The sequence below is a fragment of the Octodon degus genome, unplaced genomic scaffold (genome assembly GCF_000260255.1).
Source record: "Octodon degus isolate 3935 unplaced genomic scaffold, OctDeg1.0 scaffold00005, whole genome shotgun sequence".
NCBI lineage: Eukaryota > Metazoa > Chordata > Mammalia > Rodentia > Octodontidae > Octodon > Octodon degus.
Window position 1 is genome coordinate 24,002,588 of NW_004524581.1, and position 19,863 is coordinate 24,022,450.

Sequence of the window (19,863 nt, forward strand, 5' to 3'; positions counted from 1 at the left end):
GGCATGTGGTGCTGGGGGATTGAACCGCGGACCCTGATGCTTTTGCTAAGCTTGTTCTAAGTAGGTGCTTCAGACCACCGAGCCATCTCTCCAGCCCCCTAGCTGTCTTTCTTAATTAATGTTGGGCATTAAGAAGCTTGCTCTGGACATGGCAGCACATGCCTGTAATCCCAACTTCTGGGAGGCTGAAGCAGAAGGATCACTGTGGATTTGCAGCCAGTTTAGGCTTGCATGTGGACTCAAGGCCAGTCTCAACTATATACTGAGAACCTGTGTCAAAAAAAATTTGCAGAAATGTAAAATGAGGTCACTCTGCTTCCTGAATTTGTCCTGAGCATCACTGTGGTTTGTTTCTTTTTTTTCTTTTCTTTTTTTTTTTTTTTTTTTTTTTTTTTTTTTGCGGAACTGGGGATTGAACTCAGGCCCTTGCACTTGCCAGGGAAATGCTTATTCCACTGAGCCATCTCCCCAGCCCTGTGGTTTGTTTCTATGTCAGGACATTCTAATGGCTGTTCTCGGCCTCTAGCTTACAGTGTTAACTGAAGCATTAAGTGTCAGCCCAGCCAAAGGGGGTGCAAACAAGCAGGCAACAGAAGGAAAGCAAACAGTCTGCCTTCCTGGAGCGTAGGCCCTGGTTTCCTTGCCATCCCTTGTTTGTTGACTCCCACAGTTCTGCAGGGGACCCTCAGAGTTGATGGCTGTAGCTGTTCCTAGGCCATGATGTGTTTCCCAGTGGCTGTGATCTAGTGGCACTATGCCTCAACATTTTGTGATTTTTCAATTTTTAACAAGACACAAAGCTAGGCATGGTGACACTCATTCTTTTTTTTTTTTTTTTAAATATTTATTTATTGTGTGTGTGTGTGTGTGTGTGTGTGTGGCCAGCTCAGCCCACCAGGGGGCGGACTGGCTGGCATGTGGTGCTGGGGGATCGAACCGCGGACCCTGTGCCCTGCTTAGCTTAGCTTGTTCTAAGTAGGTGCTTTAGACCACTGAGCCATCTCACCAGCCCCGACACTCATTCTTAATCCCAGTACTTGGGGAGGCTGAGACAGGAGGATTGCTGTGAATTTGAGGCCAGCCTGGGGCACAAAGTAAGGTGAAGGTCAACCTGAACTGCATAGTGTAACCCTGTCACAGACAAAAAAAAAAAGGGTGAGAAAACAAGCATGTGTATTACCCATCCTGCTGTGTCTTACTGGGAGTCCAAGGTTTAACATACATGCAACATGCAGGAATTATGTTAAACAATTGGCTTTTTCCTTTAATTTAAAAATCTTTTCACAGTGGTATGTGCTTGTAGTCCCAGCTATTCAGAAGGGGGATCACTTGAAGTCAGGGATTGAGACCAGCCTGGAGTACATAGCAAGGCCCTTCTCAAGAAAAAAAAAAAAAAAGTACAAGAGCCTCAGGTGAAAGACAGCCTTAGCCAAATACAAGAAAAAAAAAAAAAAAAAATCCTTTCAAATTCTTTTGAGGCTTAGAAAATACATTCATGTTAGTGTTATTCACTTAAAATTTTTTTATACCGGAAATTGAACTCAGGACCTTGGCAGGCACTGGGCCTCTGAGCTGTATCACCAGCCCACACCTAAGTTTTTTTTTTTTTGTGTGTGTGTGTGGCTGGCTTAGCCTGCCCTGGGGGCAGGGCTGGTATGGCTGTGGTGCCCGGGATTGAACCAAGGTCCCTGGGCGCTTGCTTAAGCTTGCCTAAGCAGGTGCTGTAGGCCACTGAGCTGTCTCGCTGGCCCCCACACTTACGTGTTTGAGTGCCTTGGAAATGTTCAGTGCTGTCCTGCGTACTATTTCATATCATCACACCAGCTCTGTAAGTCCCATAGATAACTGTACTCTGTTTTTATGAATACTCACGATTTCCTGTAATAGATCCAGAAAGGCAGGAGCATGGAGATCAGCTGGCATGTAGAGTAGTACTAATGTAGGCTCAGATTCAGGGTTAAGGATGCTGATGGAAGTGAAGGTGTATAGAGTCAAGGACATGGGAAGGTTCCGCTAGAGGAAGACAGTTACATCCACCCTCTCTCTCTCTCTCTCTCTCTCTCTCTCTCTCTCTCTTTAAAAATCTTTTTGAGACAAAGCCTATGCAGTTCAGGCTGGCCTCTAACTTGCAATGATCTTCCTGCCTCAGCCTCCAGAGTGCTAGGATTATAGGTGTGTGACACCATGCCTGGCCATCCATCCTTTTAAATGAATCATTGTAGGGCCCAGTAGAATAAGCGCTTGCCTGGCAAGCACAGGTTCCTGAGTTCAATCCCCGGTTCCACATTAAAAAAAAAAAAAGAACTATTGTAGTAAATCATTATTTGAAAGGAAAGAAACGAAAGCTCCAACCTTTGGTATAACATGGAAAAGGGAAGTAGAAGTAGCTAGGAGAAAATGGGGAGAGAGGAGAGGGAAGGAGACGCCAGGAAGCTGCTTCTGAGCTCTGAGCCCCTCCCCACAGCATCCCTGTAGAGTCAGGACTGAATGATGTGATCCACACACTCCCGGGCCTGGTTGGCCACTAGGTCGTGCTCACAGCAGACAGACCCAAGCCCTGCTCAGTTCTGAGTCCAGAACTGACGTTCAGGCTACATGGAAGGATTGGTGGAATCTGGGACCTGAATCTGCCCAATTGGGTGTTCGCTTAAGTCATTTGTTGGAGGATTTAAACAAGAGGGGTGTGTGTGGTGTGGTGTGTGTGTGTTTGTGTATTTTGAGACAGGGTTTCCTTATGTAGTTCAAGCTGGCTTTACACTCACTATGTAGTCTAGGTTGGCCTTAAACTTGCAGCAGTCTTTCTGACCCAGCCTTCCAAATCCTGGGATTACAGTTGTGCGCCACCCCAACCAGTTAAGACTTACATTTAAAAAATACATAAGTTTCAAAAATTGTTTAGCCTACCAAGAACCAAAACAGTTAATTCCTATGATGCCAACAGTCATTGATACCATTGATCTGGGTTTTTGTTTTGTTTTTTGTTTTTGGTACCAGGAATTGAACTCAGGGCCTTGTGCTTGCCAGGTAGGCAAGCACGTAAGCCGCTGAGCTATTTCCCTAGGCTAGTACCATTGACTTTATCCTTCCTTCCCTGCCTCATGAGCCTGGGGCACATCAGGGCCACTGCGGATGGGTGACTGCAGCTGGGTGGCACTAGGCAGAACCAGAGGAGGTGGGCTTGGCTTTCTCAGGACCAACGGACCTCGGACTCTCAGCAATCCTCTTGCCTCAGCCTCCTGAGTGCTGGGGTTGCAGGTATGACCCCATGCCCAGCCATCCATCCTCTTAAATGAATTATTGTAATGAATCATCTAGACCAGGGCCTGCTGCTGAGCCTCACAGCTCTGTATGGGAAGAGGATATTCCTGCTTTCAGGCTTATTGAGACTCAGCTTTGCATCCAGGGTGCTTGGATTTAAGCCACTTTTATAGTGAGGTGCAAAGATGGCCAACCTCAGATGGCAAGGTATAGGTTTATCATTCAGCCCTTTGTGTGTTTTCCTGTTGTGTACAGGAAAGTCTTCCCACTTCTATTTTTTAGGCATGGACAGGTGGGCCTTGAGGCCAGCTGTCACTTCAGCACCGAGATAAACAGCCAGCTCAAGAATGCCCATGTAGAGAGCCATGCCTGATCCTTGTCTGGCCAGCACTTACGGCCACAAGGCAGAGCTCCAGCAGCGACACCTCTGCTCTGTGTCATGTGCTGCAGATCTTGTACTGAGCTGGCATGATTTACACCTGCCATCCTGTCCTCAGAAGAAGACTTCAGGTGCCCATCCAGCCCCCAGGTTTATCTGCTGCTGTGATTCTCTTGGTCCCCAGTGGTGGTGCATTGTTTGAAGCTGTGCATCAGTGTGCCTTCAAAGTGTTTCTTTTGTGAATTCTGCCTGATTCATCTCAGTTCACCTGCCGCCCAGCAGCTACTTGGGAATGCAAAGCAGGACTTGCCGAAAGCACGCCTGAGAGAAGATGCCACAGTGCTCGAGCTTATGAATATCACAACCTCTTAAAGCCTTGAATGTGCTAAGTTTCCAGTTGTGCAAGCAAGAAATGGTTCTGAGAGAGTGTAGTTTTAGCTCACAGGCCTGTAGCACTTAAGCAATAGAATCAGAGTGTGTGGCATTAAGCAGTGAATTTATCTGAAGTGGCGAGTAAGAGCCCAGAGGAATGACTTGCCCAGGAATACCCTGTGTGTTACCTTTACAGTAACTGGTATCAGCAAGGGGTCTGTGTGGTCTCAGCAAGGGACAGCGTTATGATCTCAGCTTTGTTAGCATTGTCAGCCTGTGAGCTCAAGGACTTACGGAGTAGCTGTATGTGCCAGGCATTGCTTTAGCATTTTACATGTATTAGCTAATTTAATCCTTACACCACTCTATGCAGAAGAAATACTACAGTTTCTAGTTTATGGGTAAGGAGACTGGGGTCCTGTGAGATCATTTACCAGTCATCTGCAGCTATTGAGGAAAGAAGCCAAGTTCCAGCACCAGCAGCTTGGCTTGACTTCGTGACCACTGTGCTACACTGCCTTTCATTTACTTATAAATGAGGGATTAAACTTTTCTGTCATAACTTCTTTGGCGGGGTGGGGGTGGAGACAGGGTCTGACCAGGTAGTCTGTGCTAGCCTTAAACTCATTATCCCAGTCTGGCCTCAGTGTTCCTTCTACCTCAGCCTTCCAAGTGCTGGGATAACAGGCACACGCCCCCATGCCAGGCTGTCTGCTGTAACCTTTTACAGAGATGTGCTCGGAGGGAGCACAAAATGAGTAACGAAAGGACTTTAAGTGACCTGTGCTTCTATATAAAGTGCTTCCATGAGGCAGAAGGGCCCAGCACTAAAGCTGGCAATTACTGTGGGAAGCCCTGCCTATAAGATTATGATTTATAGAATCATACCACTGGAAGGGCACAAAGCAGTCTGAGTCTTTTCCAAGAGGACTTGATCTGAAACAGTTGTTTGCAGATGTTCTCGATTTCATAGGTCTTTAAAATGTACATGTGCTCAGGGCTAGTGAGATAGCTCAGTGGACTAACGTGCCTGCTTAGGCAGAGGGCAACGGCCGGGGTTCGACCCCGAGGGCGCGCTTAGACAGCACTTGAAACTGGGCGTGGTGGTACGTGCCTGTAATCCCAGTGCTTGGGAGGCTGAAAATAGGAGGATTGCTACAAGTTTGATCTACATAGTGAGACCCTGTAGACCCTGTCCTGAATACATTAAAAAAGAACACATCTGTAAAAAAATAAAATAAAATATATATGTGCACACACACACACAAACACACAAATTTACACTTCAGTCTTCTGTCTTGGGCTGGGGAGATGGCTCAGTAGAATAAGCACTTGCCTGGCAAGCACAAGGTTCTGAGTTCAATACCTGGCTCTGAAAAAAAAAAAAAAAAAAAGCAGTCTTCTGTCTTTTTCATAAGAGAAAGAACACTTTAAACACCAAGAATGTTTGAGAGATATGATCTGTCAGAACCAGTGTTCTCAAGAACAAAAGAGATAGGAATCATACCCTGACCAATGAGATTATTAGCCTGAAGATCAGTTGTGGGGTTTTTGTTTTGTTTTGTTTCTGTACTGGGGATTGCACTCAGGTCCTTGTACTTGCCAGGCAAGTGCTTATTCTCATGAGCTGTCTCCCTGGCCCTCTGAAGATCAGTTGTTAGAGAAGTCATTAATCGGAACTGGTTGGATTAGATTGTGTTCTAGGTCGGGATACATCACCTAGGAATCTAATGGCCTCCCAAGTGGCGGTACTGTTCTCTTGGTCAGAAGCAAGTTCAGGGAACTAGTAGGTGATCTAAGCCTACCCAGCTTCCGGGTGAGGCTTTCAGGGGTTGCCATGGCACTCGGAGGTGGCCTTCCCCATCCGGAGTCCCTGTGTTTATGTTTCATCCTCCATATGAGATTGTAGACTCTGAGGCCACGTGTGTTATTTGTGTTGGGCAAACGTTTTAATGCAACTCAACATGGTGTACATCTCTATAATCCCAGCACTCTGGGATTCTGAGGCAGAAAGATCACAAATTCCAGCTCAGCCTGGACAATTTAGCAAGACCCTGTCTCTAAATAAATAATTTAAAAGGGGCTGGCATGATAGCTCAGCAGACTTAGGCAAGTGCAGGGACTGGGGTTTGATCCCTGGTACCACATGCCACCAGCCCCACCCCCAGGGCACACTGAGCCGGCCACTGAGACCCAGTGTGGTGGTGCAGTGCTGGGGAGGCTGCAGGAGGATCACTACGAGTCTGAGCTGCCTAGTGAGACCCTGTACCAAACACATAAAAATAATTTGAAAACTTAAATGAAATATAAAAGGAATGGTTATATAGCTCAGCATGAGACATTGGGTTCAAGTGTTAGTGCTTTTTCTTTTGGAAAAACATGACATAAAATTTACCATTATAATCATTTTCAAGGGTACAAGGTACTAGTATTTAGTGAATATATATTGTTTTGAAAAATATTCTCCAAACCTTTTTAAGTAGGCAAATCTGGAAATTCTGGTCAGATTATATTCTGTTCTCTGAATCTACTCTTGTCCTTGCAGGCTGCTGGTCTCCTACACAAATAAACCCGTGTGGGAGCACCTGCAGGCTGTGGAGCTTGCGGGAGCAGGGAGGGTCTGTTCTACTTCCAGAGCTGCTGCCAGGAGAATAGCTCCAAGCCTCCTGAGTTGCAAGTTTGAATTGATTTGCTCAGAAGCAGCACTTGTTCATCAGCGTCCAGTGGCAACACTGGTGTTCTAATGCTGTGTGCAGCTACACTGGGCCCTGAGGGCTTAGAGAATTAGACCAAGTGGTATTCATAACACGGTTTCTATGCAAAAATACATTGCAGAGGCTCAGCTCAAGGAAAGCCTGTTGGGCTGGGGAGATAGCTCAGCAGTCTAAACACCCGTCTGGCAAGCCCAAGGACCTGGGTTTATCCCCGGTACTGCATGCCATACTAGCCCCAGAACCCTGGGTGTGCCGTGCCAGTCACCGAGACCGGGCATGGTGGCACACACCAGTAATCCTAGTGCTGGGGAGGCTGAGGCAGGAGGATCGCTGAGTCTGAACTGTGTAGCAAGGCCCTGTATCAAATAAATGTTTTAAAAATCTTGTTTTCTCTTTTCTGCCACCCCTTCATAGATATTTTAAAGCAACTTCCGTACATCATCATGTTTCATTATAAATAATTCAGAGGTATGCTAACCACACAAAGATTTTAAAAATAGGGCCATTGTACCATTATCACATCTAATGAATACTTACTGTGTACTCACCAGAGTCTCTAGCTGTGGACTGGGGACGATAGGAGGGCAGCTGCCGAAAGGCGCTGCAAGGGGCAGAAGTACAGTTGTGAGCTGTTAGCAGTGTTCGCTATTTTAATTAATTGTGGTGATTTCACAAGACGGCATACATACCATATGTCAGAACGCACCAGATAGAAGTCAGCGTGGTCAGTTCATTCTGTGTCACTTATACTTCAGTTTAAAAAAACTGGTGTAACTAGAAACAATATCTATAAGCCCTGCTCCTGGTTATCTTGTGCGTACGCCCATGCACGCTCTATGTATGTGTGTGGTTCTGGGGAGTGAACCCAAGGCCTCACTTAAACAAGGCAAACACCCTACACGTAAGCTATTTTTACATTTTATTTTGAGCTAGGTCTCACTGAATTGCCCAAGCTGGGCTCAAACTCGTGATCTTCCTGTCTCAGCCTCCCAGACTTCTGGGATTATGGGCAGGTGTCGCCATGCCCAGCTTGCCACATGCTTTCTTGGTGATGCGCCCAGTGGTAGCAGTTCCTGCTTCCTGTGTGTCCCGTAACTGGATAGTCAGACCCAAAGCTTTGCTGGATATATCCTCATTCTTTCAGTAGGAGGGCCTGGCAAGTGATGCTGCTGTGGCCTCCGACTGTCTTGTCAGGGGTTCGGAGTATCCTACTCTTATTGTAAACTTGGTCAGTGGGATCATCAGTTTATTCATCAGTTAGAAAATTTCCTGTTAAAGTGTTGGATGTGGAGGCTCACACCTGTAATCCCACTACAAGGGAGGTCAAGGCAGGAAGACTGCCATGAGTTTGAGGCCAGCCTGCACTATTTTATGAGATCCAGGACACTGCAGACTACAGAGCAAGACCCTGTCTCTAAAAAAACAAAAATCATGTTAATTTTTACTCAATAATTCAAAAAATTCCTTTCTAGATCCGTTATTTCACTAGAGGCAAATGTGTGTGTGTGTGTGTGTGTGTGTGTGTGTGTGTGTGTGTGTGTGTGTGTGTAATTTCTAGTAGCTTTATTGGGATGTAATTTACATCCAACAAGCTGTATACATTTATTTTTAAAATATTTATTTATTTATTTATTCATTTATTTGGTACAGGGCCTCTCTACATGGTTGAGCCTTGTAGTGATCAGCCTCCCTAGTGCTGGGATTACAAGCATGCTCCACCATGCCCGGTTTGAGTGACTGGCATGGTGCGCCAGGGTTTCCAGGGCTGGCACGGCACGTGGTACTGGGGATCAAACTTGGGTCCTTGCGCTTCCTGGGGAGGCACTTAGACTGCTGAGCTATCTCCCTAGTCCAATCATTGGCTATTTTTAAAAAATTCTTTTTGAGTGGGTATGTATATGTTATTCTTTGTTTAATTTAAAGAGAATGAAAATTTAAAAACAATAAAAATGATACAGAATTCAAAATAAGATGATAGGAAATCAACAACGGTTGTTATATTGCATAATGTTATCTGCAAAATAGTAGCTCAGATTACCAAATGTAGGCAGCAAAACTGGTGAAACAATTAAGCATAAACTGTTTCTTTCAATAACCCAAGGCTGGTCCCCCAATTCTTTCTCAGGCCCTTTCCCTAGCTACTGCCTTTATAGTGCTCAGTTTAGCCATAAATATAAAAACCCAAAAGGCTGGCGTCATTGCTCGCATGGGTTTTTAAACCCAAAGTAATACTTGAGAATGTGGCCATCTTCCTTGTTGGGTTATTACTACTGAATCTTAATGTGATTTCCAATTTGGTTTTTTAAAACCTGTTTTCTTAGCTATATGTTGATAATAAATTAGATTTTCCATATCTCTTAGAAATAAAATGTTGGGGGCCTGCCCCTTAGCTCAGTTCTTTAAGCGGCTGCTTCAACAAAGCAGTCAGGCTCAGGTTGCTGGGGTTCGATCCACAACTCAAGCCAGCCAAGCCTGCCCTGAAGGCATTCGGAGCAAAAAAAAAAAAAAAGAAAAAGAAAAGAAATAAAATGTTAGCAAAAAATAAGATTCATAAAAATAAGATTCATGTTTAACACATTAAAATGTCTTCACCATGTCTCTTCAGGCCGTCTTGGTGGGTTTATGGTGAGTGCAGGGCTGCGTACAGTTGGTGAGTGGAAGGGTTAAAATCCCCGGCACCGTCGTCACATATGGCAGCGAGCACAATCGCAGATGTTGATGATACCGCGTAATTAGTATTCTTTTATGTAAATGAAGGCTGTCAGCATGTTACCATAGTGGCTCCTCTCCCTGAAACCGGAATTTATGCCACTCTGTCTCACCAAGACCGGCCAGGATTATTCCACGGCTCTTAGTTAAGAACAGAGAAAAAAAATCAATATGATGGGGGGCTTCCCTACAGTAGATTCCTGTTTGCTCCTATTTCATTTCTGTTGGTTTCCTTTACCCTCAGAGATTTTATTTAGGGTGATACAGTTATGCATCAAACACACTAAGAAATCTGTGCTTGAGAATAATTGGAATTAATTCCAATTAAAAACCATATTTCTGAGGTGCAGGTTTTTTGAAAGATGATTATTATTATAATGTCCTGTCATCTGTCCTATGGAGACTTTTAAAAAACTTGATAAATTTAGAAGTCTCTCATTAGAACAAACAGCAAAAGTTAAAAAAATTTTATTATCTTTTTATTTTCTATTTAGTCACATTCATCTATAGATTCATTTAAAGTATTGATTACCATCTTAAGCTTCAGTTGATTCACATTTTTTAAATAAAGCTATGGGAATTGAAAAGGCAGCCACCAGTGTTTTTCCAGGTTGCCTTTCCCTGCGTGCAGATGGGTCCAGGGTGTGCAGGGCATTTATTATGTGGCTGATACACTTAGCGGTGTAGATCCAGGCCGACATTTCATGTGCCTCTCAATTACACAGCAGGCTTGTCTGTTTTGAATATTGAGTGCCTGTCACACTGGATTGTGTATGTTTTACGTGGAAATGTTAGAATTATTGTGACCTTTTGAGAATATGGAAGGAAAGCTGTTCATGTCAAAAAGATATAGAATGGAATTCCTCTTTCTAGTAGAGGACACGAAACTCCATTCTGAAAGGAGCGGGGTGGTGTGGAAGGTGGATTGGACAGACATGCCTGGGCGAAGCCTGCCTCAGGTTGTATTCCTTTTATTCTCTGTATTATATGTTGGGTAAGGATGCTTTTTTCTTTTGTGTCACTTCTGGGAGATTCCATTTCCTGATCAGCTACGGTTTGCTCAGGAGAAGCCAGCCTGCCTCACTGAGACCAGTGTGGTGAGGTGCAGAATAGCCCTGTATTTTTCTGAATGGATTCAGTCTGCCATATGGCAGGTGAGTGAGTCACCGTGACAGATTTGTAATGGGAAAAGGGCTGTGGAGAAGAGGATGTGTGTGATCAGCAGATTTACAGATCAGAAAATGAAATGAGAAGAGACTTCCCCAAGTGTCCTTTCCAGCTGACAGGTCTTCCGTACAGTGAGAGTGTGGAGTGGCTTTGGGTCTTCCATTATATTTTTCCTAATATGGGAGCAAGGCATGAGTGCTGCAGCTGTTGTGCTGCTGGACTCATACCTGTGGAGATGCTCCCTGTCGGAGGGTGTGAAGCTGCGCTGTGTTTGACAGGGTAAGATCTTGGTGGTAATTAAATTCCTGAAGACATCAAGGCAGAAATGGGGATTGGCCAAGTATCAAGTCTTGGGTTGTAAGAGGAAGCTGTTTAAATGCGATTCAGCAAGTACATATCTTTCAAAAGAAAGAAAAGCAGGGTAAACTAAAGCTAGTTTGTCCCAGTGTGCGCAAGCCTGTGCTGTCCTAATACTGCAGCCACTAATTTTAGACACATAGGATTTGTTTCAGTTGTAATTAATTTAACACGCAGTTCCGTGGTCTCACCAGCCACATTTCCAGCAGTTGGCAGTCACATGTAACTAGTTAGTGCGTGTCGCATAGCAGAGGGAATATTCTGTGATTGCTCAGAGTCCTGTTGGACCACATGAGTCTGAGTGGAGGAGTTTGATTTCTGTGAGGGCTTTATCCCTATATAATTTATTGGATCAATATGTTCTAGGGCTTTAATGTGCAAAAGACTCATCTGTAGAGCTTATTTAAAATGGAGATTTCAGACCTATCTCCAGATTTCCTTCATCAGATCTGAAGGAAGAGACAGAAAGTTGCCTAGGAAATGTGGGTGTTGGTAGGCAGTTCAGGGACCACATCTTGAGAAGAGGTGAAAAATTTGGGAATGGCTTATTTCTTGATATTTCCCCCTTTCATTCTTTAATCATTAACTCCTTTGTGCCCCCAGTAATCATCCTCAATAGATATTAATGAGCAAGAAAGAAAATGCATTTACTTACCCTTTACTGTTGTTTTTTTCTTTAGTATTGGAGATTAAATTCAGGGCCTACATACTGAGCTATATATCCCCAGCTTTTTTTTTTTTTTTTAGCTTCGCTAAGCCAGTAAGTTGCCCGGACTGGGCTTGACTTTGCCTTCTTTTGGCTTCATCCTCCCAGACTCTTTTCATCCTTTAGTGATGGAACAAATGAAAACAAATCTAGGGCTATACCTGCAGCTCCTGGGAAGGGAATTCTGATAATATTTTAGACCTGTAAGATCTTGTCATATATATATTTTCTTTTCTTTTCTTTTCTTTTCTTTTCTTTTCTTTTCTTTTCTTTTCTTTTCTTTCTTTCTTTCTTTCTTTCTTTCTTTCTGGCAGAACTGGAGATTGAACTCAGGTCGGTCTTTGTTTGTTTGTTTGTCTGTTTGTCTGTTTGTTTCTTTCTTTCTTTCAAGACAGGGTCTTGCTATGCAGCTCAGGCTGGCTTTGAGCTCACATTGTAGCCCAGGCTGGTCTTGAACTTACAACAATCCTCTTGCCTCAGCCTCCAGAATGATAGGGTTATAGGCATGTGCCACCACACCCAGCAGTCTTTTTTTTTGTGTGTGTGTGTGTGTGGTACCAAGGATCAAACTCAGGACCTTGCATTTGCCAGGTGGGTGCTTATGCTGCTGAGCTATCTCTGCAGCTCCAGTCAGATTTTATTGGTACATTTTATTTTTATTTTTTTAAAATTTATTTTATTTATTTGTGTGTGTGTGTGTGTGTGTGTGTGTGGCCAGCTCAGCCCACCAGGGGGCGGGGCTGGCAGGCATGTGGTGCTGGGGGATTGAACCCCGGTCCCTGTGCTTTGCTGAGCTTGTTCTAAGTAGGTGCTTTAGACCACTGAGCCATCTCACCAGCCCTTATTGGTACATTTTAGATACACACAATGATTACATTCATCATAGAGAATTTATCGTGTACCTGTGCACAATGTATCTTGAGTCTCCTACTCCCCTACCTTCCCTTTAGCCCCTCAAAAGCTTTGTTTCCATTTTTTCTTTCTTTTCTCATTTTTTTTTCTTTTCCCTTCTTTCCTTTCCAGATCTTGTCATTATAAAGAAGTAAAAAAGATATAACACATGGCCTCTTCTGGAGGCTAGTTGTCAAGTTAGAAAATGGACAGACTCATCCAGAAAAATGAGTTAAAGGACACTTACCAACAACCCAGGAAAATAATAATAATCTGAAAAAATAAACAATAATTAGAAATATAGTACAGCAGAATCTAAATCCTGACAGTAGTCAAAGTATGGCCTAGCTCAGCTGAGAAATTTCTAGCTTGCTTTCCTTGTGCAAGCTGGTGATTTCTTGCATAGTAACCTCTGCCATCTAGGCTGGGCAGTTAAAAGAGGGAAGGATCATCAAGTTAGTCTTCGAGTGTATTTATTTATTCCTAGATTTTGATAAACAACTCAGTCAGAATGGCATGTGGAACCCAAAGAGACTGCTCGGATAGCACTGGAGTTAGGACTGCGCTGGGCTGGCCCTGTTATTTGGGATTGTTGCTTACAGAAATACAAAGCAGAGAAGAAAAGGAGGGGACAGCAGTTTATAAAAGGAGCTGTCTTCTGGTAATTTTAAATCAGGGAGGGGCCGGGAAGATAGCTTAATAGAATAAGCTCTTGCCTGGCAAGCACAGGGTCCTGAGTTCAATCCCCAGTACCGCAAATCAATCAGGGAGTGGGGTGTACAAGGCTCCACAGAGCAAGTATTTTCTGGCAAGATAGTCATCAGCTTCTTTCCTTGGAGAAGTCACCTCTTTGGCTTCTCCTGTGAGCAATACTGAAGAAGCAGTTGGAATAGGAAAGGAGCGCTGGGTTGTTAGAAAAGTATGTTCAGATCCATCAGCTGGCAGATTTGTTGCTGAATGTCTTTTGTCTCAGAGGTTGAGTTAAATGCTGTTGTTCCAGCAGCCAAACCACCACTCCTCCTAAGTCAGATCCATCTAATTCTGTATTACATAGCTTTCAGAACAGCAGGCCAAAGTGTCCCCACCCTTTCTGCAAGGCATCAACTGAAACCCCTTTGGGTATCAGTAAGACCATGCTGAGTATAAGACTGTTACTTTCGTTTTTCCTTTCCCCTTCCCTTTCCTATCCTGTTTCTGGGACAGGGTCTCACTGGGTAGCTGACTGGCCTGGATCTAGATCCTTCGCCTCAGCCTCATAGAGTGTGCTTTCTTTCCCTTCTCTTTACCCAATCCGGTATCTCTGCGTTGAAATCAATCTGATAATTTTTTGTCTGAGACTCTTCACCTCTCCCATGGCAATTAATGTGATAAAGTTTTAACTTGAAAACGAACCAATTTTGAGATGAAAATGATGAGTCTTGATTTGAAACTCAGTTGCAAGTCTTCCTTTGGAAAACTGCTCAAAGTTGTTTTGTTTTTTTCCTCTCTCCCCTTGGGCCCGCGTGGTGCAGCTTAAGGCCGTGGCGACTGCGCTGAGACATGGATAGATGCAAACATGTAGGGCGGTTACGGCTGGCCCAGGACCACTCTATCCTGAACCCGCAGAAGTGGTGCTGCCTGGAGTGCGCCACCACCGAGTCGGTGTGGGCCTGCCTCAAGTGCTCGCACGTGGCCTGCGGCCGCTACATTGAAGACCACGCCCAGGAGCACTTTGTGGAGACCGGACACTCACTGGCCATGGAAGTCCGGGATCTCTACGTGTTCTGCTACCTGTGCCAGGACTACGTGCTCAATGACAACCCCGAGGGGGATCTGAAGCTGTTGCGGAGCTCGCTGCTGGCGGTGCGTGGCCAGCAGCAGGATCAGCCCGTAAGACGTGGGCGCACACTACGCTCCACGGCTACAGCCCTGGCCCCTGGCTCAGGCGAGGACACTGCCCTGTCCCGTGCGCCCCGGGGACAGCCGCAGATGCTCGCGGCCCTGTGGCATCGACGCCAGCGCTTGCTGGCCAGGACGTTGCGGCTGTGGTTCGAGCGCAGCTCACGGGGCCGCGCAAAGCTGGAGCAGCGACGGCGCGAGGAGGCGCGGGCACGGAGGCGGGAGGAGAAGCGGCGGCTGCTGGAGGAGCTGGCGAGCGCACCGCCGCGCAAAAGTGCGCGCCTGCTGCTGCACGCGCCACGCCCCGCCGTACCCGCACCCTCCGCACTCAAGTTGCGTCGCCAGCCCGCTGTGGCCCCAGGCGTCACGGGCCTGCGTAACCTGGGCAACACCTGCTACATGAATTCCATCTTGCAGGTGCTCAGCCACCTCCGCAAGTTCCGCGAGTGCTTCTTGAACCTTGACCCATGCACCACCGAGCACTTGTTCGCCCAGGCTGCCCACCGCAAGGCCCGGCTCTCAGCCCCGGAGCCACCAGTCAGGAGCGACCGAGCTGAGGCTTGTGGGCGCCACGGCCTCTGCTGGAACGGCGGGGCCTCACTCAGGAGGAGCCTGGAGCTCATCCAGAACAAGGAGCCCAGCTCCAAGCACATCTCGCTTTGCCATGAGCTGCACACACTCTTTCGAGTCATGTGGTCCGGTCGGTGGGCCCTGGTGTCGCCCTTTGCCATGCTGCACTCCGTGTGGAGCCTCATCCCTGCCTTCCGTGGCTACGACCAGCAGGATGCACAGGAGTTTCTGTGTGAGCTGCTACATAAGGTGCAGCAGGAGCTGGAGGCTGAGGGCTCTACGCGCCGGATCCTCATCCCCTTCTCCCAGAGGAAGCTCACCAAGCAGGTCTTAAAGGTGGTGAACACCATCTTCCATGGGCAGCTGCTCAGCCAGGTAGGTGTGTGCCGCCCAGGGGCAACTGGATTAGCCAGAACTGATGGTGGCCGTCTGCCTGTTGTTCACAGTGCTGGCCTTATTGTAGAGCTTGCCCACTCTTCTGGCCAGATTACTGTCAGTGAAGACCTGGGTAACCCAGTATGCTCTTTGTTATCATTAATTACGCATGGCTGCCATTCCATTCTTTGATCTCTTGTGGGAAACTAAATACGATCTGCCCATAACCCTGGTTCCATAGTAGTGTGAAAGAGCATTCTTCCTTCTTTATCTGTAAGGAGGAGGAGTGGCTGAGAGCATGCTGAAGGCCTAGGCAGGACACTTTCCTGTTCCTCATGGCCTTTTATTTCTCAGGTCTTTAGCCATGTAGAGGCCTAAGCAGAGGTGCACAGTAAGGCCCTCTGAGAACATGCAGGAAGAATTTCCATATATGGGATTTAGGAGATTCAGGCAAAACTTCCGCACTGAGTCACTGAAGTTTTGTGTCTCTTCAGAATTTTGAGACTGTTGAGTAAGAAGGGAAAAGAGTTCACTGAGGCTTTTTGAAAGCATGTAAAATGCATCTGGGAGGGTAAAGTGGGAGAGAACACCTGACCATTACTCTGAAACTGTGTGGACAGACGATCCAGGAAGGGGTGCAGCAAGGAACAGGGCAAAAAGATGCACGTTGGCAGCATGGAAGAACCAAAGTCAAAAGGGGGAAATACAAGGGTGTGAGATGCAGGCGCAGCTGCAAATTGTGTGTCTAGACCAACAGCTTGGCCGCCTCCACACTAATCTGCAGCCTGTACGCCGGGTGTGGAAGAGCTGCTGCCGGAGTGGAGCAAGACAGTGCTAGGAGCAAGTGCTAGTGCTAGACAGCGGCCTGGAGTTGAGCTGTGTAACACGGGTATAACACATTATTTAGTAACCACATAGTAGTTAGAATTGTATACCAGATGTCATCTGTTCTAGTTCTTGTCCTTAAGTTGTTTGTTTTTTATTTTATTTAATTTGTTATGTATTTAGTACAAGGTCTACAGAGTCTCACTACACAGATCAGACTCAGCGATCCTTCCTGTTTTTCAGCCTCCAAAGCACTGGGATTACAGGCGATCACCACCATGCCCAGTCTCAGTTGCCATCTCAGCATGCTCCAGGGGTGGGGCCAGCACAGCATGCCAGGGATGGAACCCTGGTCCCTGCATCTGTCTAAGCAGGTGCTTTAGGCCAGCCCAAGTTCTTTTTATTTTTTAATATTTTACTTTTGTGTGTGTGTGTGGAACTGGGGATTGAACTCAGGCCCTTGCACTTGCCAGGGAAGCGCTTATTCCACTGAGCCATCTCCCTGGCCCCAATATTTTACTTTTTGAAAATTTGTAGTCTGGTCTTGGTAGTTATGCTGCGTACAAAACAAGAAAAAATGTATATGGGAACCATAAAAATTATGTAATCTATAATCTTTTCCTTCTAGGTCACATGTATATCATGCAATTACAAATCCAATACTATTGAGCCTTTTTGGGATCTGTCCCTGGAATTCCCTGAGCGCTATCACTGCATGGAGAAGGGATTTGTCCCTTTAAATCAGACAGAGTGCCTGCTTACAGAGATGCTGGCCAAGTTCACTGAGACAGAGGCCCTGGAAGGGAGAATCTACGCTTGCGACCAGTGTAACAGTGAGTGCTCCATGGAGGATTTGGGAGGGTACAATGGGAATAGCAGCTTAAGGTACTGCTTTTGCCCCTTTCATCAAAAGGAACACTGATAATAGTGACTGGTCCTAATCCATTATTTGAACATCCTTTTCTTACATTTTCTAAGAATAAGCAATATGGATATTTTTGTATTAAAAGTAAAAGCCTAGGAAGTGTTTCTCCTTTTGGTCCTCACAGCTGGCATTAGTTGTCTTCTTGATATATTTGGAAGTGGGTTCTGAAAGAGGGGTTCTGGGGATATTAGCACTTAGCTTCAGAGTGCTATAGGGATCCTGATTAAATTCCTGAATGTCATGGTAGAGTGTAGCAGTTCTTACGTAGTCTAAATCCAAGTGACATAGCCTCTTTGAGAGCTGTGATGTCAGAATAGCATTATTTTGTACCAAATTGGTAGGTTTAAATGTGTCAGCAGTGATGCTAAGGATCAGTACAGTGATGCTAAAGACCAAGACAGCGGGTCTCAAGGTGCCCAGTGGCAGCTTCCTATTCTCAGCATTTGTTTCTTCATGTGCTTGAAAAGCTCATATTTCAGAGAGGTCATAAGACAACGTTTCTGTATCATGGCGTTCTTGCTAAATTGGGGCTTTTTCCGTGGGGTGATAAGGGCATCTTATGTCTTGCCACACTGACAGGTAACACTTCTTCTAACTCAGCAGGTGTACAGGAAATGTGAAGCAAATACAGGGAAGCTCATAAAGCTTTTTGTGTTTGTTTGTTTTTGTTTTTTTAAGTGTATTTGGTACAGGGTCTCACTATGCAGCTCAAGCTCATAGTCATCCTCCTGTTTTTAGTCTCCCCAGCACTGGGATTACAAGTGTCTTGGTGTCCAGCTCAGCGCACCCAGGGGCAGGGCCGGTGTGGCATGTGGTGCTGGGGATGGAAGCCCAGTCCCTGCACTTGCCTCAGCAGGCACTTAATCCCTGAGCTATTTCACCAGCCCTAAAGGTTTAACAACTGAAAGTACATAATTAATGGATTGTGTAAAGACCCAGCAATTTTTATTTGCATCCATGGGGCCGGCCAGGTAGCTCAGCTGATTAGCTCAGCCTGTAGATGCAGGGATCGGGGTTCACTCCTCTGTGTGCCATGCCAGCCCTGCTCCTGGGGCACGCTAAGACCTCAATTGAGACTGGGCGTGGTGGTGTGTGCCTCTAATCCCAGCACTTGGGAGTCTGAAAACAGGAGGATCACTACAAGTCTGATCTGTGTAGTGAGACCCTGTAGACACTATACTAAATACATTTAAAAAAATTGTAGCCATGTAATAATTGAGTCTGTAATGTGGTTGTTATACTGAGGATTGAACCCAGGGACTCATATATCCTAGACCAGTGCTCTACCGCTGAGCTGCATTCCAGCCGGGACATGGCCTTTTGAAATGGTAAATTGGGGCCTGGGGAGATGGCTCAGTAGGATAAGTGCTTGACTGGCAAACGCAAGGATCTGAGTTCAATCCCCGGTTCCGCCAAAAAAAAAAAAAAAAAAAAAAAAAAATTAACCAAGTGCTTGACTGAAATGGTAAATTGTGGAAAACCTATTCTGCTCTTAGAAAAATCAGGGCAAAAATTAAAAAAAAATCATACTTGATAGCTTTTTGCCATTTTCAAATTTGAAATATTATGCTTGGCTAATTATAAACTCACCTGTCCTATTTCATTTTGCCATAAAGAGGCAGGTAAGTTAAATTGTTTCATTAGAGTAGTATTTATAGAGAAGTTGTATTTATTTATTTTTTGTTGTTATTTTTTTTAATGGTGGCCCATAAAGCCTTTTACTTGTAAGGAACGAAAGCATTAACAGCTTCAATGCTATCATTCTGAATATGGTGGAGGAGACAAGCAGTACTTTCATTTATTTTTGCCAGGAAGAACAGTGATTGTGGCTGCCAGATGTGCCAGTTGAGCAGGCTTTCTTTAGGCAGGTGCACGTGGAGGCAGGGAGGGAAAGCTGAGGTGAGAGGCTGAGACGCACTGGTCTGTCGCTTGCAGGGCTTCCAAGTTGCGCATCTTCTACTCGTGTGGCATCTTCATCAAGTGGAGACAGAACTGATTGATCTCAGTTGAATCAGTAATTTCTTTTTCTTCATGAATTTCATTTTAGAGAAACAAAGCCAGATTCGACTTTGTCTTTCTCTCAGCTCACATACTCCCTCTGCTGAGAGTGGCAGTCACTGCCAGCTTCCGAGCAGAGCTGCAATAATTTTCAAAGATCTGGGAACAGGAATGAAACGGGGCCAGCCTCTGTTTTGAATGCCCCTGTGTTCCTGCTCCGCATATTCCCAACTGCAGGTCCTGGTGAAAACCGCTGTTGGCACGCCCAGCCTGCTGCCGCCCATCACAGGCAGTTACACCTCCACAGTTCATTGTCATTATGTCAGTGGGAAGGCTGGGAGCTACCACTCAGCTGTGCTTTGCCACCTTCCCCGAGTGCTGCAGACCAGCTGTGGAATCAGATGGAAGGCTTCCCCTCCACCGAGACCAGGACAGCAACAGGTGGAGACAGTTAGCAGGCCCCTCATTTTTTATTTGCACCCCTACGTCTCTGTAATCTCAGTAAGCACTTTACTGTAGGTTTCTGGAAGAAATTAAGAGGATGTTATTTCAATTGGTGATGTGCTAGAGACAGAGAGAGAGACAGAGAGAGAGAGAGAGAGAGAGAGAGAGAGAGAGAGAGAGAGAGAGAGAGAGAGAGAGACAGAGAGAGAGAGAGAGAGAGATTAGATAGATGGATTAAATTTCTATTACATTAGAAATAAAACCATAATATTTTTTAATACAGTGTACACATCTG

The 19,863-nt window shown here is 45.6% G+C and overlaps 1 protein-coding gene across 3 annotated transcripts in view; it reads left to right on the forward strand.

Annotated features, from left to right (window-relative positions):
* Usp49 (ubiquitin specific peptidase 49) overlaps positions 1-19,863 on the forward strand; it is a 29,274-nt gene that overhangs the window by 2,916 nt on the left and 6,495 nt on the right. For all 3 annotated transcript variants that reach the window (XM_004624150.2, XM_023719924.1, XM_023719921.1), the window contains exons 2-3: positions 14,065-15,376; positions 16,830-17,034. In XM_004624150.2, the coding sequence (XP_004624207.1) occupies positions 14,093-15,376; positions 16,830-17,034 (1,489 nt within the window). In that variant the 5' untranslated portion in view covers positions 14,065-14,092. The remainder of the gene's footprint in view (positions 1-14,064; positions 15,377-16,829; positions 17,035-19,863) is intronic.